The sequence below is a fragment of the Pinus tabuliformis genome, chromosome 5_2 (assembly GCF_031772625.1).
Source record: "Pinus tabuliformis cultivar Carrire ecotype Pingquan chromosome 5_2, CPIR1, whole genome shotgun sequence".
Taxonomy (NCBI): Eukaryota; Viridiplantae; Streptophyta; class Pinopsida; order Pinales; family Pinaceae; genus Pinus; species Pinus tabuliformis.
The window spans coordinates 742,934,012-742,958,394 of NC_142306.1; the positions used below are offsets into that span (position 1 = coordinate 742,934,012).

A 24,383-nucleotide genomic window follows, 5' to 3' on the forward strand; every position below is an offset into this window, starting at 1 on the left:
CTGGCAGCGTAGTCGTAGGTTTGCGTCTTCGTTTTTGTGGTATACGCTTTGCATTTTAAGATTTTAGATTTAAATTTTAGTTTAGTCCATAGTTTTATTTGTTTAGGACTTAAATCATATAAAAAAAAATAAAAAGAATACGATTTGTTGATTGTTAGCATAGGTTAGCATAAATTTTAGTTAGATTTTAATTTATTTTTCTTCATTTAGTTTATTTAGAATCTAGCCTTGTTTTATTTTGTTGGAAGCTTTTAAATAAAAAATAAAAAAAAAAGGGATCCATTTTTATTTTGGTTTAGTTTAAATTTTTATTTATAGTTTAGTTTTAGATTAGCCCTTTTTTAGATTTTTTATTTTTCAGTTTATCAAAAAAAAAAAAAAAATTGAAAAAGCATTAAAATTTCTTTTTGTGGAGAATTGCTCTTACCACCTTCAGTTGTTTATCATCGTATATCTTTCGTGCTGTGGTTTGAATACGAAATAAGTATCTGGTTTCTCTGTTATTCAAAGCAATTTATTTCTCTTAGTTTGCCGGATATCGTTATTCGAGGAACTTTGTGGTTTTTACTGGATATTTAAAGCATTGTTCTGATCATTTGATGATAGGTGATTGCTGTTTATGATTTATGCTCTTATATCACCTAGAAAGTAATCATTTAGGCACCAATCTAACAAGGCACTGGTCTATCAAATCAATAAAACCATTTTAGTGCATCTCGTCTCCCGGCCCAACTGTTTGGCAGTTGGCCTTCATCTTTCCTCAGGGTCTACCCCCCTTAGCCGTGGGAGACAGGCTTAAACGGAGGGATCGGGGATTAGAGTGACAGCTCCCGGTCTGAGCGTTGTCGTGTCAATCCGCGCGACAACATTTTTTGGCGCCGTCGCTGGGGATAGAGTTTTTCTGTCCTTGGTTCTTTCATTTCAAGCTTGTCTGTGCTTAACTTCTTGTTCAAGTGGCGACTCCACTTCCCATATTATCTGCAAGAGTGTACACTAGAAGACACCCAGGCAGTCTGTGCAACCCCACTCCTGATCCTGAAAAGGTTTACAGGGTGCGATCACACAAACTCGCTTCTCGTACACTCCTTACAAATCTTGGACAAGAAGCCCTTTCTGACATTCATTTGCTCTTTAGGGGTCGAGTTAGGCGCAACACCATGAGTCTGTTGGGCCCTTGTGATTTTTCTAACATTGCTGGAGCCCCCAATGATATTCCATCTCTTGGGATAGACAAATTGCCTAGCTTTCATGGAGATAATGCCATTACTGTTAATTCCCATTTGCGAGATTTCAACATATGGATGGCTAAGTATGCTAGATCTCCTGATTTTGATCATGAAGATGTCAGGATGACCCTTTTTATCTTGACTCTAGGAGGTGATGCTCATGACTGGTTTACAGAAAAGCCTCCTAATTCTTTTGACTCCTTACAATCAATCATTAATTCATTTAGAGAAAAATATGGAGATAAGAGAGAGGGAAGACATCTTATAAGAGCTCTTACTCTGATGAAAAAGAGAGAAGACGAAACTGTTGAAGAATTTAATAGAAGGTTTAATGGTATTATTAGAGAATTACCTCAAGACTATAAACCTTCAGATAAAACTCTCCAAGATTTTTATATTGATGCCTTTGGTCCTGAACCATCTTATGAGTTAAGGCGTGCTAAACTTACTGATTATCGAGATTGCCAAGCCTTAGCTGTAGAACTTGAAAAGGACAAGGCAGCTTCTGGGAAGTCTGAAATCCCAGGCTTTGATAGGGCTGCTACGAAACTAAAGGAACCTAAGGGAAAAGCAGCCCAGGAGCCAGAAAGTGAGCTTGTTCTTAAATTGCTTCAAAAAATTGAAACTATGGAAATCAATCATAATAAGGAGATAAACACTTTGCAGAATAGGTTAATTCAAATGGAAAGAGCGCAACCGCAAAATTTTCAGCCTCGAAATAATAATAACAGAAATAGTAACTGGCAAAGAAAGGGTCAATCTAGTGAGCAGAGGCCCCCTAATCCGCTTACCAATCTGGTGGATAATGCTCCTCCTTACTGTCGTGCTTGTGATGATTTTCACGAAGAATCCTCTTGTCTCAGTATCAGAAGACTTTTCGATAATGGAATGTTTGGGACAGGTGAGCAAATAAACATAGTAGGGAGCAAGTTTCCTTTGCCCATGAATGATTGGATAGAGGTTAAGGAAAGGAGCTATGATGTTATGAATCCTTCATCTGCTTTTAGTATAAATAACCTTGAGAATGAAGATGACATTTTGGCCAGGTTATATGGTGAGAAACCCTCTCCTGAGAAAATTTTAGAAATTGCTAGAGATAAGGGTTTAACATACCAGAGAAGGGATAGAGATCAGAGCGGGAATCAAATTCCCTCTCAAACTCTAAACCCTGGCATAAACTCTGGAATAGATGTCGATTTGGGAAGTTGGTTTAATAATGCTAAAATCTGGGTTCCTGTATCTGAGATCGCTAAGATCCCTTCCCAAAAAGACAAGTTACTAAAAGCAATTCAGGGTCCTCAAGTCAACGCTTCTCAACAGAAGATTCGCGAGGTTGACTATCATGATGCTCCTATTTATCTGCAAAGCGTAGATGCTGATAACAAAGACCATCAACCCTTCTTTATCACCTTATTGGTCAATGGGTATAAATTGAATAACTGCATGTTGGATTCAGGCGCATCTGCTTGCGTTATGACTAAAAGGGTCATGGAACAGCTTAATTTAAGAGTTTCCAGACCCTACTATAATATATGTGCCATGGATTCCAAGAAAATCGAAGTACATGGTTTAATCAAGGATTTACAAGTTCATCTTTCAGTTTACCCAGACATCATGGTTGTTATGGATATTGTTGTCGTTGATGTACCTGATGCTTGGGGTATGTTGTTATCTAGAAAGTGGGCCTCTGATCTAGGAGGAAGCATTCAAATGAATTGGTCATATGCTATGATTCCTTCTCCTAGCGGTGATGGTTTTATTAGGCTAAATAGAGAGCCCGAGAGGAAATTTCATGTTGAAGATCCTAAGAAGCCTCATAACGAAATAATTAGAGAACAATCTGACATCGGGAAACACTCTATCATGTCCAATTTCATAATTCCTCCCGATGATAAGATTAGGGCAATCAATGGAGGACTTTATTGTTGGAAGCATTTAAGTTTTTGTACTCCAGATAATGTTCCTAGAGTTAATCAGGTTGGGTCTTCATCAGCAAACATGCATGCAGAACTGAAATTTTCGATATGTCAGGGAATGACCAAATATGGAAGGAGGTGTACCCACCGAACCCGTAATGGAGCATCTTTTTGTTTGAAACATATGCTTCGGGACAGCCATAGTTTGGACAGCTGTGATGGAAACCCAAGTTCCAGTAGTTTAGGAAGTAACCCAAAGAGGGCAAGAGGGTCTGTTGAGAGACAGTCATCTGAGAAGGAAGCAACTTCTGCAAACTTTCATCACAAAGGAAGTCAAAATGAACAAAGTTTTCTGCCCATTTCAGACCTGGAAAGAGTTTCAGGAGGTGTGTCCCAGAAATTGCATGATGAAAATTATCTAGTTGAAAGGAATCGATTGCATGGTTCTTCGCTGCCAGAAAGGGCTGCTTCTAAAGTCTCATATAGGAGTACAAATTGTTTGCGTTGTATTGGAAGTTGCTGCAATCATGGTGGCCAATGCACACGCAGGGCAAAACAAGGTTCATCTTATTATGAAAAGCATTTACCAAACTCACTGGGGTTTCGTCATAGATATACTGCATCAATGTGGAATGGAATTTTCAAAACTACAAGCTCTGAAGCAACGTGCCAGCCTAAGGATCTCTTACATAAATACATGAATATGTGCCAGTCAGGAGGAGGTAACTATGATTCAGATTTTGAGAACAGAGGTTTGGATTGCATTGATGACAAACTGTCAAAAAATATGAAAGATGCAGAAGCATTATTAATGGAAGTAACAGCTGAAAAAGAGAAAATGGCAGCATATTTCAGTTTTCAGCCAATAGAAGGGAATGTTACAGCAAGCATTCCATCAATTGATGATGTTCATGAGACTGATGACACACATAAAACCCTTGGTTCTGTTGCAGCAGTGAACAATGGCACAGCTGAGCAGAGCCCTGTGGATTGGATGGAGGATTGTGATGCTGTTCATTATTCTTCTTCTATTGAAGTTCAACACCAAGGGTGCAAAGGTTGTGGTGAGCAGTTTTCTGATTTACAAACCCTCGGTCCCCATTGTCTCACCATTCATAAGAAGGCAGCTGAACATCATTTTAAAGGATATGCTTGTCTCAATTGTAGCAGTTCATTTACCTACAAAAGAGGTCTTGAGAGGCATGTGAAGGTGCACCACGGTGGAATTCCTCTTGAGAAATGTACAAAGTATTTTTTTATATCCTGTGACAGTCGTTTTATCATTGTGAATTGTGATCAGCTGTTGCAGCATGTGTTACTCACTCACCCTGAGCAACTCAACAATTCCTTTGGTGCTAAAGAGCAGGTTAACAGTGCAGAATCAACAATGCCTTTCAAGACTGAGCAAGACAAGCAAGATGAACCTCTGAAGTTAGGTAATTCCAAGCAAGAATCAGGTTGGAAGTTCGATCCTAAGCATAAAATGGAAAGAAATCACATTAGTATGTCTATTCATGGTGAGGATATAGGCAAAGGTGAAGTGAGGACTTTTATTCGTGACACACTGAAAAAATTTTCATGTAGATTCTGTGGGATGAAGTTTAGTCTTCTCCCAGATCTTGGACGTCATCATCGATCTACCCATCTAGATTCCAGATCTACATTCAAGCCCCATCTCAATCAAAGGAATGAGCTTTTCAAACCAAAGTGGAGGATTAACAAGCCAAACTTTAGAATGTCTCAAACAGCGGTAAGATACAAACATGCAGCTGTAATTGCCAGAAAGAAAAGCGAGGATAATGAAGCATTAAAATCTACACAACAAAATCTTTATATCAGAATGAAGTCAGAGATTGTACAATTGTGCCATGTACTGCATTTACCGGAAGGAGTTACAAAAGTGGTGGAGGAGTCACTTGTCTATGTGATCAACAATTATCAGCTTTTCATTAAACAGAGAAGCTTGGCACAAGCTATTGAGATATGCACGTGTTTGGTGGCGGCCAGTTCCTTGAAATATGAGATGGATATCGAGGCCTCACTTGAACTTGCAAAATCACAGCTAAACTTTGAGTGTAAGAAGGGGGAGGTCAATTTGGTGTATGGTAAACTTTCAGAAAAAATCTTGAATTTATACAGAAGGATACCATCCACAGCTGACAGTGGAAGTAACTCACAAATTAGAAAATCAGCAAACTGGAACAATGCAGATGACAGATATTCAGACAATAATAGAGCATGTAATGATGAGCATGCCAGAAAACTTATGCATTTCAGCTCAAGCCAATCAGTAACTGACTTGCACAACTCCACTGGATTAGATGTTCATCCACATGAAAGAATGGAAGGAACTGGCAATTTCAAAGCTCGTAGAAAACCAGGAACTCAGGGAGAAAGCAACACTACATATCACGTGGAAGAGCACATGAACTGTCATCCAGAGAAACCTATTCTGACTGCCAGAGAGCACGAAATTGATCTACCTAATCAATTTGATACTGCTGAGTTTGATTCTGGTTCTCGATCTAAAGAGTTATCTCAGTGCCAGATGAATGGTTTGCCTTCTGAAAATTGCGCAGAAAAGTGTGAAAACATACATGCCATCATGCAGAAAGAGCAGTCGGAAGTCCCGGTATCCTGCGAACAGTTTGACAGGAAGCAACAGAGGCTTAACAATTCTATGAATAATTGCAATTTCCATTCGAGTGATGCTAATCCGGAAACAATTCTAAAGGCTGTGAAGCTTTGTAGTGAGGAAAATATCAGAGTAGAGTGGCACAGGGAAAGTTATATTTGTCCCAAAAGGTGCAAACCCAAGGCTGATCCCAAACCTTCTATTCTGCTGATGCCTCTTCCTAAATTATGCTTTGATTCTCTTACACTACAGGTGAATGATCTTGAGGGGGATGCAAAAAACACTGATATCAAGGAGGCATGGGAAAATATAGAGACCCACTTGGTGCTCAATTCATCTGACAGTAAAAAGGGTCACCAAAGAAAAACTATCATATTACTTAATAACTTGAGCTTTGGCAAAGAAGCAGTGCCAATACCCTGTGTGATGGATAAAGATGCAATGAATCCATGCCAGTGTGATTTGTGCAAAGATGGTAAAGATCAAAATACCAGCTCAATGACACCTTGGGAGAATTTTTCCTATGTCACGGAAAGGCTGCTGGACCCTTCACTGAGTCTTGATACAAAGAGTTCTCAACTAGGATGCACTTACACCCAACCACAGTGCATTGCCGGGGCATGTGATCGTGTGTATCTTTTTGAGAATGATAATGAAAATGCAGAAGATATTTATGGAAAACCAATCCATGTTGGATTTCCTTATGATGAGAAGGGGCGAATTATTTTGGCGATATGGTTTTACTTTGGGATCGCAAGAATGAAAAAACCGGGAAAACATAAGAAGTTTGACAGCTTGTGGCTGGGACCATACATCATTAGAGATATAGCTGGGCCAAACTCATTCTACTTGAGCAGATTGGATGGTGAACCACCAAATGCTCAAGATGTTCTTCAGAGATGATATCTGATGCCATGGGGCATCTTTTGTATTGTATTTCTATCCCTACTCCTTGTCTTTTCAGCATTTCATTTCTGTTTTTAGGATTAGATTTGCTTTTCATATTATTAGTTCGTCAATAAATGAAGAGCTTTTATCTTTCCTGTGCTTAATGTATATGATGATTTTGGAATGGACGCTACTTATTTTTATTTGTGTGTTGTATGGATGCAGATTCTGGATTCTCACATTCCTACCAGTGCAGCAACGTGTCCCCAAGTAGAGCCAGATGTTGACCACTACTGGTCAACTGCCCATGCAGTGCACCGCCTTTCTGTTGGCAGAGAAGGGTAGCTCTTGAGCGACGTGTCCGTCCCAGCCTACAGTCATCAACAGCTTGATCATTTTTGTTGTAAACCCAGTCTGCATTTATGAATTGTAAATAATCTAAGCAGATCAGAGTCATGTATGTAAAATTGCCTAGGTGGACCTAACTTTCTAATGATGATCTGCGTCCCGGGAGGTTTTTAGTCTCATCGATCCATGGATCGGCAGAGTTTTCCTTCAAACCCGACCCCAAAGCCGGGATGCATTTTGTTATTAGGACTTTAGGAGAATCCTAGCATGTTAATCTGCTAGATTATAGCTGTGTCGCAGAACTGGGTGTTCTATGAGGGTCTGTATTAAGTGGATTCATCCCTTTGAGATGTAAATTGTAAAAATCATGATGAAATGTGTCTTGAGGGTTGAAAATGTTGTAAATCCCCTCATAAGTCCTAGGTCCTAGGTCCTAGGTGATGTTTCCAACGGCTTAGTTTGATGATCCATCTTAAATTGAATTAAAAATTTAAAAAATGAATAAAAATAATAAATTTAAAAAAAAATAAATAAAAAATAAAAAATAATAAAAAATAAAAAAATAAAAAAAAAATAAAAAAAATAAAAAATAAAAAAATAAAAAAGCATAAAGCAAAAACCCTAAGCAATAAAATAATAATATTTTTGTGAATGCATGCAAAACTAGCCGTTGGATCATCTCCTTTATATAGGGTCTTAGGGGGTCATTTTTCAGTTTTATCTGATCTGTGAGTCTGTACTGAAAAGCTCTCTTGTAATCTGATTTTCTGGTTAATAAAAAGACTTTGGGGTTCAAAACTGGCTGGTGTTACTCTCTGGAATCGCTGTGAGATTTTCATTTTTTTTGCATATTTCAGTTTTCAGCAGTTAAAAATAGCTGGTTTTCAGAGTATTGTGAGTACAGGTAGCTTGCTCACGTGCTAGGGTTTGAATGTTGTAGGGTTTCTGGAATAATGGCAGGTATCTCCATTATTTCTTGAAATCTAGCAGCATTTCTTGCCCTCTTTACTGATGTTTGCTGGAGGTGTGCAGGAAATCTTTAGGTGAAGGGTATTTGTGGGCGTTTGGGGAAGTTCTGGGCTGAACCAGCCGACTCCCACAGGCTTTTCTGTGCAGAGCCCAGCTGATTGTGCCCTGGGTTAATCTTTTAAATTTTATTGCATGTTTTACATTGAGAGATCTTCTTATGTTCACAGTGAAGTTCAGGTTTCTGATATTTCAAAATATTACTGCAATTATTGTCAAATCTAGCTGTCCAGAGCTGTAAATTTTGTGACTTTGTGTAAATTTTCAAGGGTTTTACTGCAAAATTTTGTGTATGTCCGCCAGATTTCGTTTTTCATCTTTGCAGATTACAGGTACATCAAATCTAGAGATTTTTTCAAAGTTTTCTAGAGCGGGAAAAAAAAATTTTAGAACTTTGTACTGGGTTCAAATCATTATCATAGTCCTGCCCCTCAGCCTACAGCCTTCTTCAGTGACCGGGTAATCTCTGTGTATCATCATCTTAGGTATTTTCCAAAATCCTCGCCGCCACTATTTCTTATATCGTGATTTTGCTGCATTTAGCCTTGAGGCTTCCTGGTGGGTGTCTGGAAAGTTACTTGGGTTCCAATTCGTGCATTGGTGATCAAAATCCCTCAAAACCGGAGTTTTGTTTTGCTGCCTTACTCGACTTCATCTCTCCCGATTTCCTTTCTTCTTTTCTGAGCCTGGAGCACGTTTCTTTTTTTTTCTGGTGTTCATTTTGTCTGTCGGCTTCCTGCATCAGCGTACTAGGGCTTGTATCACGTCACCCTTTTGCTCAAATCGCCAATAAAGTCAAAACCTTCACTCCACGCGTTGGCCTGTGGCTGCATAAATTCTGGTTTTGCTTTGTCTGAACCGTTCCACGCATCTGGTAATGCGTATGACCACAACGCAGCTATCGCTCTCACCTCCGAGCCCTGTCACGAAAACTGCCTCATCGTTCAACACCTTGAATATGCATTTGCTTGCGTTTATAGCCGGATTTTAGAGCTGGGTCGAAACGTGTGTGGTGACTTCGTTTTTCTGCAGCGTAGTCGTAGGTTTGCGTCTTCGTTTTTGTGGTATACGCTTTGCATTTTAAGATTTTAGATTTAAATTTTAGTTTAGTCCATAGTTTTATTTGTTTAGGACTTAAATCATATAAAAAATAAATAAAAAGAATACGATTTGCTGATTGTTAGCATAGGTTAGCATAAATTTTAGTTAGATTTTAATTTATTTTTCTTCATTTAGTTTATTTAGAATCTAGCCTTGTTTTATTTTGTTGGAAGCTTTTAAATAAAAAATAAAAAAAGGGATCCATTTTTATTTTGGTTTAGTTTAAATTTTTATTTATAGTTTAGTTTTAGATTAGCCCTTTTTTAGATTTTTTATTTTTCAGTTTATCAAAAAAAAAAAAAAAAAAAAAAAATTTGAAAAAGCATTAAAATTTCTTTTTGTGGAGAATTGCTCTTACCACTTTCAGTTGTTTATCATCGTATATCTTTCGTGCTGTGGTTTGAATACGAAATAAGTATCTGGTTTCTCTGTTATTCAAAGCAATTTATTTCTCTTAGTTTGCCGGATATCGTTATTCGAGGAACTTTGTGGTTTTTACTGGATATTTAAAGCATTGTTCTGATCATTTGATGATAGGTGATTGCTGTTTATGATTTATGCTCTTATATCACCTAGAAAGTAATCATTTAGGCACCAATCTAACAAGGCACTGGTCTATCAAATCAATAAAACCATTTTAGTGCATCTCGTCTCCCGGCCCAACTGTTTGGCAGTTGGCCTTCATCTTTCCTCAGGGTCTACCCCCCTTAGCCGTGGGAGACAGGCTTAAACGGAGGGATCGGGGATCAGAGTGACAGCCCCCGGTCTGAGCGTTGTCGTGTCAATCCGCGCGACAACAGAAGGCATCATTGCAAAAGGCAAAGGAAAATAAATTAAAAGCAGACAATGCATATATTTCAGAGGCGTGAAAGAATTTCAAGCTTACAAAGCAGCTTGAAAAATATTTAGATGAATCAGTTAGTGCATAGAATTTATCAGAAGCTAAAGAGAAGGTTTGGATTAAATTCTGCAATTTCAGATTTATGGTCTTCCATAGAGATCATTTTTGAACAAGAGCAACTATTGGAGAAAGCTAAAGCAACCATTGAAGATATCAAAGAAGAGCTGGACAATAGACCTGGAGAAGCAACCAGAATCATCAAAGTCCTAAATTCAAAAACCAGGGAGGAGCTAGAAGAAATGGGAATTGAAGATAGGACAAATGCAGTCCTTGAAGTGAGAAAAGTATTGACAAAGAGGAATTTAATGCTGCAGCTGGAGAACAAATGTGAAAATTTAGAAGTTTAGATAAAGAGATTTCATAAAAAGTTCTTTGTTCTTCAACAGAAAGGACTCCCATCATTGAGGGATTCTCATGGTCAATTAATTCAACAGGAAGACTATCAACAAAGACTACATGATATAGCAATAGATAAATCAAAATTTGCTAAAGTTAAAGGAATTATTAGTGGTAAAAGTTTTCTTCAAGGTATAGCTGATGATTTATTTATTTCACATGAAATTCATCATCTTTTTGTCAGTAAACCGACTTTTGAAAAGTATACTGAGGTAGATGAGGCCTACAAAAAGGTAATAAAGTTTTCATGCCCAGATGATGATCAGTGGGATAAGTTCGTTGAACTTATCAATTGAACAAGAAACAAGTTTCCAGGCAATATTTCGGCAAGGAGCAGAAAATTCAGGAGCACAATCAGAAGGATGCAGATTTAAAGCTAGCAGTTGGAAACAAGATCCTCAAATAGTGTGCAGAGTCAGAAAATCAGTTCGAAGACCTCTATTTTGAGTTATTTTTATTAGGATTATCCAAATTATATTGGATAAACATTTATTTTCTTCATGAAAAAGCTGTAATAGGTTAGAGATTTTTGAAAAAACACTCTATATGTACTTTGTAATTTGAAGTAAGAAGGGTTGATACTTGAAGGATATTTTGGAAGTGAGATTGCTGTAATATTTTCATCTTGAAGATAGTCAAAGGATTTTGGTTTCCATTTATGCAATGTTTGTGTACCTGTGAGTGTTTTCTAGTGATTTCCATGATCTATTTCTGCATATTTTTGAGATAGTGTAGGACATTGGAAGGGATGAAATGAATATCAGTCTCCCCGACATCCCTGGTGCAGGGTTATTTTCTATACTTTGTTATAATTAAACAATTTGTTTAATTAGATACCCAGAAATTAAAAGATTACTGCTTCTATGCTATACTTAAACATATTTTGTTTACTATAGAGCTACATCTGTACGTTTCCTCTCAGCTCAGATGATTAGATGTCCAGGAAAGATATTTAGTCTTCTAAGTTCTTCTTCATTATTCTTTCAAAGAACTTATAAAGATTGTATGCTATCATAAGGAAACAACGACACTTCGATTAATCTAAAGAATTACGAATTATAGGCATAAGTAAGTATTTACATCTTTGGATCATCCATTTCAGTCAATACCCTTCACAATTGATGCTTTGGCACAGTTCTTTGGCCGAGGATCGTCTACAAAGATAAAACACTTGTATTTATTTAAGTGAACTTAGAAGATGGTATTATTTCCCACTTTTACTAAGTGGTCACTAGAAGTTGTCTCGGAGTACTTCTCGCATGTTCACACCTAACGTCTATATTTCTAAGCATGACATCAATTTTCAAAATTCAAGCTATACTTCTCAGTTGTGGGTTGTGTGACCTCTTCAAGCGTTGATTTGTTTGGCACAAATCTTGTAGCAAGATCAACAATTTATGATACAAATCACTTGAGCTACTTATTAAATTAGGGGTAGATCAAATTTTGCGATAAAATCACATAGAACCCTAGGTTGTGAATGAATAGATTCAAGTGGTAAATGAAAGTGATAATGGGAACAAATATTGGATCTTATGATCTACATCTACTGAACAAAAGAATTGAGCCCTATATCATAGACAAGAAAAGGACAAACAAGAGGAAACTTTAAAGGAAAAGGATTTATTTTATTTTGATTTCTTCTTGGGTGGTTGAAGAAAGAGAGACTAGTGCCTAAGGGTTATGGGGGTCTCTTTCTTCCTTGTAATTGCTTCCTAGCAAATGTGCAAAATTTTCCTCCCACTTAGAGTTGAGAGGAAAGCATTACTATGAGATTGATGATGAGTGGCTCCTAAAGAGGGTTAAATCTTCATATAGTAAATTACTAGAGCTAAGTAGAGGGTTTCTCTAAAGAATTATGAGAAATAAGACAAAATCTAATTAATTTTCTCCTAAACAATTATAAATTTCTTAGAGAACATTTAGAAATGCTAAAGCATATAAATACCTCTTACCATTTGGTCCTCTCCACCTTTGCCATGACTCTTTGTTTCTTCAAGAACAATAGCTAGTTGATCTACCTTCTGAACTATTAAAAACTTGCAGAAGCAGAAAGAAGAATATCAAAAGTGAATACTAGACTAGCTCTCTTTTTCTCAAACAACTTGAAATAAAGAATTCCCTATATAGAATGGAGCACTTAGACTAGCTCTCTTTTTCTCCAACAACTTGAAATAAAGAATTCCCTATATAGAATGGAGCACTTCACACTTTACAACAAATTAAAACCAGTGGGATCAAAACTATGAGCAATTCAAACCACTAGCTCAAGACGTTGTGTGGCTTAAAAACCATGGGCTCTCAAACCATGACCCACTTTCAAAATTGAATTCTCAACAAGGAGATTGTTTTATAATGAAGTATTTCAAGAATGCCCTTAAAAATTAGGTGTGTTACAAATCAACCAGCCATAAGGTGTGCCCCTTCCTCAAGTTGATATTTTCATATACCATATGTAAAAAGTGGTTGTTGGGATCAATCTTCTTCAATGTTGGGTTTGATGTGTCTAGGTGGATGGCTAATGAACATTGAAATCTTCAATTGGAATGGTAATTATAACCAGTGTTGAAAATATCGGCGAGGGTCCAGAAAACATCTTATCGGCAATATCGGCGAAAATATCGGCAAATATCGGCAAACATAAAAAATATTTTTTCTAATTTTTAAACATAGCCTATATTTTGCCGATATTTGCTGATATTTTGAAAATATTGCGATATTTTCAAAACAGAAAATACGCGATATTTTCTCGGCGATATATCGTTTTGCCGAAAATATCGCGATATTTTCAAATATCACCGATATATTGCCAATATTATCAACAGTGATTATAACCCCTTTGTGAGCAGTTGGGTGGTGTAAAATTTAACAGTTTCTCCTAACATACATAAATAAAAAATCAATTAATTTGCCTAATTTTACTTATGAAAGACAATCATAAGCCTCTATATATGACATCAACTCCTGGGACAAAGTATTTTTCCTAGGGGACTAAACTAAGGCATGCTATGTAAGAATGTGTGTCTAAGGGTGCTGCCCTGAATGGGAAATAAGGGTCCTTTATGGACATGTATCCCCAATTTTGTGAGCATGGGAATACATCACTAACGAATTTTGCGCAATTTTGGTTATATTAATTAAAAAAGGGGCAAATATTATTTTATTGGAGAATGATGACAAATTATTATTTGATTAAAATGGCGTCAAAATTCACTTAGTGGAAAATGATCCCTACCAATAAAATAAAATAATATTAAAAGGAGTTAGAAGCATGGGGAGAAATTATAAAAGGAGGAGGGACTCATTTGTTGATCATCTTTTGATTATTACACTTCACATTTCATCTTCTCTTAGATCTGTTTAGCACAAGGGTAGTAGTGTTGTTTAGCACAGGGATTTCACGCGAAATCCCACCCTCATTTCAGAGAACTTCAAGTGTCTCCCTAGTGAGGAATTTTGGGAGTTCAATTCAGGGTTCTTTTGGTGCTATATTGCAGGATTTAATCTAGTTCTGCACACTTTCGTGGCACAAAGGCAGTTCGTGGAGCACAAATTACTTCAGCTGGAGTGGGTTGGGAGATCCGGTGATTTATATAGAGATTTCCTACCTTGAGACTAGAGTTTTGATTATATGTTGCAGGGCTAGAGTTGAGGGGATATTGAGAGTCGAGTTTTCCCTTATTCGGTAGTGCATAGGGCTCATTCGGCAAAGCCTGTGCATGGGTTAGAGGAACAGGAGATTTGAGGATTTTGGAGCAAAAAAGGTTGGGTTGCTGGAGGAGATTTTTACAGGGAATTTAGGAGGTATTTTGGTGGAGCATTTGGAGGGTTTGTCAACAAATTTTCTTCTAGTAGTTCGTACAATAGTCCAAAGGGGCAACTTGCACTTCTTGGGGAAATTTCGGGTCCCCGAATTAGCCAATTTCCTTTATGGGTTTTTGTGGGTTTGGTGTGAGGAACCTGGAGCTAAATTTGCATAATTTTCTAAGCGGGATATAAGGCATAATTCCAGTAGGGTGTATAGCCAGCCAGAGAGCCACTTGCACCCCTTCAGAGGGCTTCTTCATCATCTGGATTTAGCCCAAACCATTTCTTGGTTTTTATGGGTTTTCTGAGAGGAGTCCAGGGCTAAAATTTCAGAGCATTTGAAGGAGTATTCGGCCCTGAGGATACCATTTCCGCCAATAGCTAGTCGCAGATTATTTCTGGGTAGTGCACATTTCTTGTTCTGGGTCATTTCCCCCTCTGGGTTCGAGATCTATCTTCGGGTTCTTGCATAGCTTGCTTGGCAAGCCCAGGCTCTATCATTTCAGTTCATTTTATGTACCTGTTCCCAATATATTAATAAAATGGCCTAGAATCGTTTGCTAGTGTCTATTGTGTTTTGATTGGGTTGTGATTCTTTGTCTATTTTGCTATTCCTTGTACATTGTCTTGGTATTATTGTTAATTTTCCATTAGGAATATTACGGACCCAAAGGTACAAGTAGTGGAGTATCATACTACTCAAAGGACATTCAGGTTACCATAGGACAACCTCCTTCTAGCACAAATTAAGATGAAGCAACAAGTTGACCAGCAACACAACAAAAGGGATCCTGTAATAGGTTTGAACCTTATAACAATCATCACTCAAGTAGAAGGGAAAGCAGAGTTGGCTCCTAAATTCTGCAAGCTTTACAGGATCCTTTGCATTTAGATAGCATAATGTTTGCTTATGGTAGTTGTTTGGGTTCAATTATCATTATTTTCAATGTTTGAACTTTGAACTGAGTTATACACAGTGGGCATGGAGATCAGAGTGGGAAAATATACTTACTATGTGCCAAAGTCTATAATATTCCAACATTGTAGAATAGTATCCATAACAAAAGGGTTATTAACCTGTTTACAAGAAATATTCTCCTGGGGCAGATGCCTCCCTAATTCCTAACAGCAATTGAGGTTGAAATTGTACTAATCTTTAAGCATGAAACATTCTTAGGCATTTCACCATTGGACATTGCTTGTTTGAGATACCAAACTTCTTCAAACTCACCCATAAAGTTTATGTTTCCTATTTCAAAGGAGAGGACTTAAACCAATATCTTTTGCAATTTACAGTAGCATGCGAGTTTATAACCATACGACTCAATGACTTTTTTAATTAATCTTTAATCATAAAGTTCTTATTTACACTTCCCCTCTAGATTTTTGTATTCTCTACAGTGTTCCCTTTATTTTGTTTGTTTATTTCTAAGGAATAAAAACCTTATTTTTCTACCATTACAAAGATTATATACCAGAAATTTGTTGGAAAAACGAATGTTCTTCAAATGTCTTTTGCTTCCATATTTCCTCCAAGAGGCATGAAGTTTCATTTATTTTGTAGCATATAACTTTGATAACTCTTTGGAAGAGCACTCAAGAGAACTGTATATTAACATTTCAATTATTTGGAAATGACCCATAATGACTTCCTAGTCCTAGTTATTTGGTTGATCCGTAAGGAAGCTAATTTGTTTTTTTTTTTCATGTGGTTCAATGCAACAGTTGTAGGAAGGTGTTGAACATGAGATTGTTTGCAAATGAAAAGACTGGTAAAGCATGGGACCAAAGTGTAAGTATGGTTATCATCTTTGACAATACTCACAAATCTTTCTTGTGTTATCTTTTGAGGGCATTGTGGTTGTAAAAGACTCAGATTGTATGAAGCAACCCTTTTCTTTTCCTTTCTATTTTGCCTTGGCCAAATACACATGTTGTTCTTATTATGGTCAACCATTGTTAACCCTTTGACCATTTGATAGAAACACAAATTAAATACATATTTTATTGCTCGAACTTGTGATGTTATTTTTCCATGTGTATTCTCTATCCAGAATTAATGCTTGGCCACTTTAAAGTAATAAATACTTCTTTTTAAAAATAAATTTATTTCTATTTTTAATCCCTTTTTAGAGGAGGGTTTTGGTGTTGACATAATCTGGGCATGATCTCCCCAATGACTGATTCATCCATGTAGTTGACTTGCAATTTAGTGGTCATATAGATAGCGCTAAATGCGGTCATATAGATAGCGCTAACTTCAAACAATCATATATAAATGTGGTTTCACACATTTACAACTACTTCACTGTCTCGTGAGCAATATATTTTCTGATTAATAATGTCTGTTGTACATACTTTACTGGTTACAATCTCGGTGTTCTAGGCTCCCCTGTTGAAAATGTAATTAGTATCAGTCTTCATAATTGTTGTCTAGCTCATGACATGATGTAATTTATATGTATTTGTAAAAAGAAGAAAAGAAAAATTATTGTAAAGATCAAAGAAAATTATTTTTGTAAGCATGGGTTTCATGCTCTATTTATTATATTTCTAGGTCTAAGCACCCATTGTGTGCTTCTAGGGTTGAGTCATGAGTCATTGTCATTGTCATTATGTTCTAGACCCTTCTTGGGCTTATTATGTCAAAGAAAGAAAATTTATTTTATGTAATTTGGTCATATATTACTCGTTAATTTTAGGGCATTTGTTGCATGTAGACAATTTTAGATTTTTCATCACAGTAAATTCATTCCATCATTATCAGCAGTATATATAACAGTAGTGCAGTGTAACCGTAAGGAACAAGAAGAAAAGCGGAGACAATAAGGACACCAGTATTTAGGTCGGAGACCAGGGCAAAACCCCACAAGGGGGAAAACCCAAACTCAATTCTTCTTATTATTAGAATAATATCAAGAGTCAGTAGAAAGAGATACAATGAGATGTAATTCATCTAGCCACTTAGGGCCAACAACATATGCTTGCCCAACAAGCCCAGTTAATGTCCCTGCCATTGTCATTGTCATTCTGATGTAAATCAGGGTCCAACTGTCACTGTTGTCATGGTCCTAGAAAGAGTTACTATATTGTTAGCTGAATTTGACAATGTCCAATCTGAGTCATCACAAAGTAGGGTTATTGTCAACATCCCAAGTATACTTTAGTCACTGCACCACAACCCAAATATATATGCAAAGAAAATCGAGATAAAAGAGATAACTGTCAGGATGACCGTTATCTCTTATTCTGATACAAGGTGTCATCAATATGCATCCTATATGCCAACATAACTTCAAATGGTAATACTACATTGTTAAAATTGGCAACTAGGGCCAAACTCCATGTGGGTCATCTTATTCATGGTTGATAATATTTTTATTAGATTCCTCTCGTCGAGAGGTGTAGGATTGATCTAAAGATCATCCGATTCCGATAAGTATTTATGGAGGTATGAAATTATTTTGATTATGGAATAATTATCAAGCCGACCAGCAATTCATGTAGGCTCAGAAGCCCAACAGTCGCATCTGTTCATCATCAACATTTGTGTATAAATATAGGAGGTCTTTTCCTCATTTGCACACACTCATCTCATCACATCTCTCTCTCTCTCCTGCGCAGAAAAGAGGCTCTTCTCCTACTGCGTAGAAAGAGACTCTTCTCTCACACGTGTGGAAGGAAGGACGCAGATTTAGGGCTGCAACTGCAGGTCGGAAGTTTGACCAACGTTGATTATCTTTCTCTCTCACAGAACTGCGCTGTATGTGGAACTGACTCTGAAGGCCGCATTTTTTGGCGAAGGAATCAAGCCGATCTGACGGTCGGTTTGCAAGATATTGTCTGCCCTAGTTTAGGACTGATCTAGGGTTTGTTGCTGCTGATGTAAATCCGATTTATGTACTATTTCTCTCTCCTGAATTATTGAAGATAAAGGAAGATTTGATCAAAGGGTTCCCCATATTGGGGTTTGTCCCTGGCTAGCCGCCACATCTTGTGTCTCTTGCCTTAGCTTGTTGTCTGTGGAAGAAAAGGACAATGTTACGTTTGCGATAAAGCAAGCCACTATGCAAGGGAATGCCCTGATAGAAGGAACTCTCACCGGGACGATGATCAAAATCCCTCTCATGGAAATCAAAGGAATGGCAGATCTAATGGCCAAGGTAAAAGGAGTGTTTCAAATCAAGGAAGAGGACAACCATTCAAGAAGGTAAAAAATTCCAGGTATGAATCTAACACTGTTGACAATAAGCAGGATGAATACCAGCTGCTCTATCTACTTCTGCTCCTCCGGACTCGCTGGGAAATTGGCTTATTGATAGTGGTGCCTCAAGGCACTTCACTGGTTACAAAGAAGTTCTCCATAATCTGATAGAGAAAGAAACTAACTTGGAAATTGTCCTTGGAGATAATATGAAATATCCTGTGAAAGGTGTAGGTAATGTCTCTCTTAAATTGAATCAAGGTAATATGATCCACTTATAGGATGTATTATATGTTCTTGACCTCAAAAAGAACCTGGTGTCCATCTCGGCAATGGAAGACAAAGGCTACAAGGTGACCTTCAGCAATGGCAAGGGATGCCCGAATTCCGAATAGAGAAAGAAGGTGTATGTCTGGGATGTGCCAAAGGAAAGCTCAAAAGGGGACCATTCCCCTCAAGCCAAAGCAAGACCTCCAATATATTACAATTGGTTCACTCAGACATATTTGAGGCTGGCATTAAGAGGGAGACTACTACACCATATACTCTTGAGCAGAATGGTGTGGCGGAAAGGAAGAACCGTATGATTGTGGAAGCTGTCTGTGCCATGCTCCATGATCAAAGATTTCCGAAGATTCTATGGGTAGATGATGTAACAATGCTTGATGTGGAGGAACCCATCGATCCTATTGATCCACCTGAGCCTTCCTCTTCTAGGAAGAGGCCCTCTTGACTTAGGGGGCTACTTGATGATGCTGAAGGACACACTGCACCCCAAGGAACCTTCCGTGAAAGTAAGAAACCTAACAGGTATCAGGGATACTTGACGATCATGAGCACGCTAATACAAAATGAGCCTTCATCATTCTCAGATGCCGTCAAGCATCAAGTATGGAGGGATGCTATGACTGAAGAATATGAGTCTATTATGAACAATGATGTTTGGGAAGTAGTTCCCAGACCCCAGGACAAGACAGTTGTCACTTCTAAATGGCTTTACAAGATAAAACATGCAGCAGATGGAAGTACGGAAAAGTATAAGGCTCGTTTTGTCGCTCGTGGCTTCTCCCAGAAGGAAGGTATAGACTATGACGAGATATTTGCACCTGTTGCCAGATATACCACCATCTGCTTGATCATAGCCCTTGCGGCTTCACAAGGATGGAACCTACATCAGATGGATGTCAAGATCGCGTTCTTGCATGGTTCGATCAAAGAAGAGGTCTACGTGGAGCAACCCGAAGGATTTGAGATTTATGATCGAAAATCTCATGTATGTAGGTTGAAGAAGGCTCTCTATGGGCTGAAGCAAGCACCCTGAGCATGGTATGAGAGGATCGATAGCTACTTGAAGAAGCTGGGATTCACTAGGAGTGAAGCCGATCCTAACCTTTACTTTAAGGTTAAAGATGACAAGCCTCTCATACTGGTGCTGTATGTGGATGACCTCTTTCTAATAGGTGTAGACCCTCTCATTCACAAATGTAAGAGGGAGTTGGCTTCTGAATTTGAATTGAAGGACCTAGGATAGATGCACTATTTCCTAGGGCTTGAAGTTTGGCAGAAGTCAAGGGAAATTTTCCTATCTCAAGGAAAATATGTGGTGAAGATATTGGAAAGATTCGGTATGGTGGACTGCAAGCCTATTACTACCCAGATGGAGCTTGACTTTAAAAAGTTAAGTGGTAGCGCTGCTGGACCTGTTTTACGAAATGCCACCGAGTATCGTCAATTCGTTCGAGCATTAATGTTCTTAGTGAACTCCCATCCAGATATATGCTTCGCAGTCAACACGTTGAGTCAACATTTGGTTGAACCTCATCGCATACATTGGATTGGTGCCAAGAATATGTTAAGATATCTTCATGGCACAATTACTTATGGATTAAGATACACTGCTGGAGATGTGAGACTACTTGGATACACTGACGCTGATTGGGCTGGCAATGTGATGGACCGTAAGAGCACCTCCGGGTGTTGTTTCTCCTTGGGATCTGCTTCGATACTCTGGATGAGCAGGAAGCAGAAGTCAGTGGCTTTGAGCACTACCAAAGCAGAGTACACTGCTGCTAGCATGGCCTCCTATGAGGCAGTCTGGTTGCGAAAGCTCTTCAGTGAGCTGTTTGGATTTACATTGGATACCACCGTGATTTTATGTGACAACCAGAGTGGGATTCGTTTGTCAGAGAATCCCGTATTTCATGATCGCTCCAAGCATATCGATACCAGGTACCACTATATTTGAGATATGGTGCAGCGGGGAGCTATAAGGCTCCAACATATCGGTACAGATGAATAGGTCGCCGGCATTCTGACAAAGCCGCTACGAAAGGTCAAATTTTTGAGTTTTTGAGAACGACTTGGTGTCGTTTAGAAACCCTCTGATGAGGGTCCTATATGATGTATTGAGCTCTGGGAGCTCTGGGGGGGCGCGGGGTACTTCTTGGAGCGACATATGACCACAGGGTGACTCACCATCCCTTGGTGGTGTACGTGTACAGGGTAAAAGAATCAAAACTTTCCCTGTGACACCCCGTGATGACTATGTAGCAGGATGATTAGTTCTCCTGTGAGGTCTGGATGATGTGTTCTCCATGATGACAATGTAGCAGGATGATTAGTTCTCCTGTGAGGTCTGGATGATGTGTTCTCCATAACGACTATGTAGTAGGATGATTAGTTCTCCTGTGAGGTCTGGATGATGTGTTCTCCATGACGATTGTGTAGCAGCATAGTTTTAATAACCGGTCTTGCTAACCGGTTACTGTTTTAACTAGCCGGTTAGCAAGCCCATTGGTCGAAACCGGCCAAAAAACCCTGTTCATTAGCTCATTTCTCCTTTTTTTTGCCCTAACCGGTGCTAACCGGTCGGTTTAGGACGGAACCAGCCGGTTTAGGACGGAACCAGCCGGTTTAGGACGGAACCAACTGGTTTTGTATCAAACCGGCCGGTACCGTCCTAAACCGGTCGATTAGAGGCACGCCCACCATAAAGTTAAAAAAGCGGAATTCTGACTGTGTTTTAGGGGTTTTGGGGGAAACTAAGGGTGTTTTCCCTCCAAAAACACCCTCTCCAAGCCTTTAAGAGGCTCCTCTCACTCTCATTTGTCTCACACCACTGATTTGGAGTGTTTGTGAGTTTGTTTGTGAGCTTGGAGAGTGTTGAGCTTTTGCTGAAGTAGTCATCTTGGAGTTGGAGTTGGAGCTATTTTGGAGATAGTGTGTAGTTGTCAGTGGAGTTTCCATCTTCAAGAGGAGGCTAAGGAAGCTAGTTTGCATTTCCAGGTAGTCATCATGCCTCCAAAAGCCCGAGATACTGCATGGGCTCATTGTGATATGATTGATGGAAAAATGATCTGCAAATATTGCCAAAAATCCATTCAAGGAGGGGGTATTAATAGGTTCAAGCAACACTTGGCTGGGATAGGAGGCCATGTAAAGCCATGTGGAGCACCAAATGAAATAATAGGGCATATTAGGGCAGAATACCTTTAGAAGTTTGAGACTCAAGTCACTTAACCAATAGAGAAGTTTGTGACTGCAAAGTTTGGGAGTCGAGCCTCAACCAACTGAGTTTGATCATGATGACTCATTAGAAGTTTCAAGTGATAATGTTGATCACTATTATAGCATTATCATATATGTAGACTGGAGTGTTGTAGTAGGCCATTGGCCCCATAGTTTGTAGGCTTTGTTTTTACACTCTAGAGGCCATTTAGAGCCTCATTGCTTATGTATTTTGTCGATGATATGTATTGCACTCGGTGCCATTTTGATATATTCACCCTTACATGGTATATAAATGAGCAATCTTTGCATATTTTGTCTCTATTGGCTTGGAATCATGGTTTTAAATCTTAAAAATAGTTTTTTTCATTAAAAAATAATTATTTGATGTATTTTTCTAAAACCGGTTCGTTTAGACCAAACCAGTCCCGGTTAGACCGGTTTCGGTTGGTAAACTGGTTCATTAGGTGGACCGGTCTGGTCACCGGTTCTGGTTTTAAAAACATTGTGTAGCAGGATGACTAGTTCTCCTGTGAGGCCTGGATGATGTGTTCTCCATGGTGACTGTGGACAGGATGATTCGCTCTCCTGTGGACAGGATGATTCGCTCTCCTGTGGACAAGATGATTCGCTCTCTTGTGGGACAGGATGATTCGCTCTCCTGTGGACAAGATTGATTAGTTCTCTTGTTGAGGCATCCTACCCATGCAGTCTGGGACTCATGGGAAGTACCTCTCATCTAATCAATGAACAAGGAAATGAAGATAGGGACCATAGCAGTACCGATGGACGCATCGCTGTATCTACCATACTCCCTATGCTAGAATGACCTTCATTGATCTTGGATCAATGATACTGGTCTGGGACTAGTGGTAGGAGTTGTACCCACTATGACACTGACTTCGGGTCGGTTGAGGACTGGTCTGGGACCGGTGGTACACACTCTGAGACTGACTTTGAGTCAGTGAAGGATGATACTGCTCTGGGACCAGTGGTAGGAGTTGTACTCAGTATGACACTGACTTCGAGTTTTTGGTTGAGCACTGGTCTAGGACCAGTGGTACACACTCTGAGACTGACTTTGAGTTAGTGGAGGATGGTATGATACATCCTCGATCATTTCTTCCTCTTCATAATTCGGACAAAGCATAGCAGAGCAAAACAGAGCAGAGCAGAGTAGAGCAGAGCAGATCAGAACAGGGCAGAACAGAACAGAAAAGAGCAGGCAGAATAGAGTAGAGCAGAGCAGGGGTCAAGCCGTACAGGGCAGTGCATTTGATGGATGAATAGTAGCGACCCACAGAGGAATTGTATGTGGAGTTCTCCCTAGTTGAGAGGGAGTGCTAAAATTGGCAACTAGGGCCAAACTCCATGTGGGTCATCTTATTCATGGCTAATAATATTTTTATTAGATTCCTCTCGTCGAGAGGTGTAGGATTGATCTAAAGATCATCCGATTCCGATAAGTATTTATGGAGATATGAATTTATTTTGATTATGGAATAATTATCAAGCCGACCAGCAACTCATGTAGGCTCAGAAGCCCAACAGTCGCATCGATTCATCATCAACATTTGTGTATAAATACAGGAGGTCTTTTCCTCATTTGCACACACTCATATCATCACATCTCTCTCTCTCTTGCACATAAAAGAGGCTCTTCTCCTACTGCGCAGAAAGAGACTCTTCTCTCACACGTGTGGAAGGAAGGACGCAGATTTAGGGCTGCAACTACAGATCAGAAGTTTAACTAGCGTTGACCATCTTTCTCTCTCATAGAACTGCGCTGTATGTGGAACTGACTCTCCTCTGAAAGCTGCATTTCTTGGTGAAGGAATCAAGCCGATCTGACGGTCGGTTTGCAAGATATTGTCTGCCCTAGCTTAGGGTTGATCTAGGGTTTGCTGCTGCTGATGTAAATCAGATTTATGTACTATTTCTCTCTTCTGAATTATTGAAGATAAAGGAAGATTTGATCAAAGGGTTTCCCCATATTGGGGTTTGTCCCTGGCTAGCTGCCACATCTTGTGTCTCTTGTCTTGGCTTGTTTTTTGTCGATCATTTAATGTTCTATCCGCACTTTACTTAATGTACATTTGCTAATCTGTGGATAATAATAATAAAAAGAAATAAACTGCTCTAAGCATAGAACATACCATAAACTAACATACATGAAGCAATTCCACAATCCGTTACACTGTAATGTATATAAGCCCTTTATCCAGCCATACTATAACTTGCATAAGGGCTCGGTCCAGTTACATATATACACCCTTAGCCTCGGTTCAGGCATGTCTTGTAGCTCAAACAAAGTTTTGGCTTGTAGTCTCGCTTCTTCGGATAACATGCTTTGCTATAGCCATAATGGTACTTCGAACTGTGATCCCACAGAGCACCGAGCTCTGTCATCCTATTGACTAGCCTTAAC

At 38.8% G+C, this 24,383-nt stretch overlaps 2 protein-coding genes across 3 annotated transcripts in view; both read left to right on the top strand.

The window, feature by feature from the left end:
• LOC149161374 (D-Tyr-tRNA(Tyr) deacylase family protein) overlaps positions 1 to 24,383 on the top strand; it is a 272,307-nt gene that overhangs the window by 93,609 nt on the left and 154,315 nt on the right. For both annotated transcript variants that reach the window (XM_089436976.1, XM_089436975.1), the window contains exon 3: positions 15,970 to 16,036. In XM_089436976.1, coding sequence (XP_089293102.1) covers positions 15,970 to 16,036 — 67 coding nt within the window. The remainder of the gene's footprint in view (positions 1 to 15,969; positions 16,037 to 24,383) is intronic.
• Positions 2,110 to 6,680, top strand: LOC149161376 (uncharacterized). Its single transcript, XM_089437609.1, has 2 exons — positions 2,110 to 2,127; positions 2,343 to 6,680. Exons 1-2 carry the CDS (start codon positions 2,110 to 2,112, stop codon positions 6,678 to 6,680), a joined length of 4,356 nt encoding a protein of 1,451 aa, XP_089293735.1.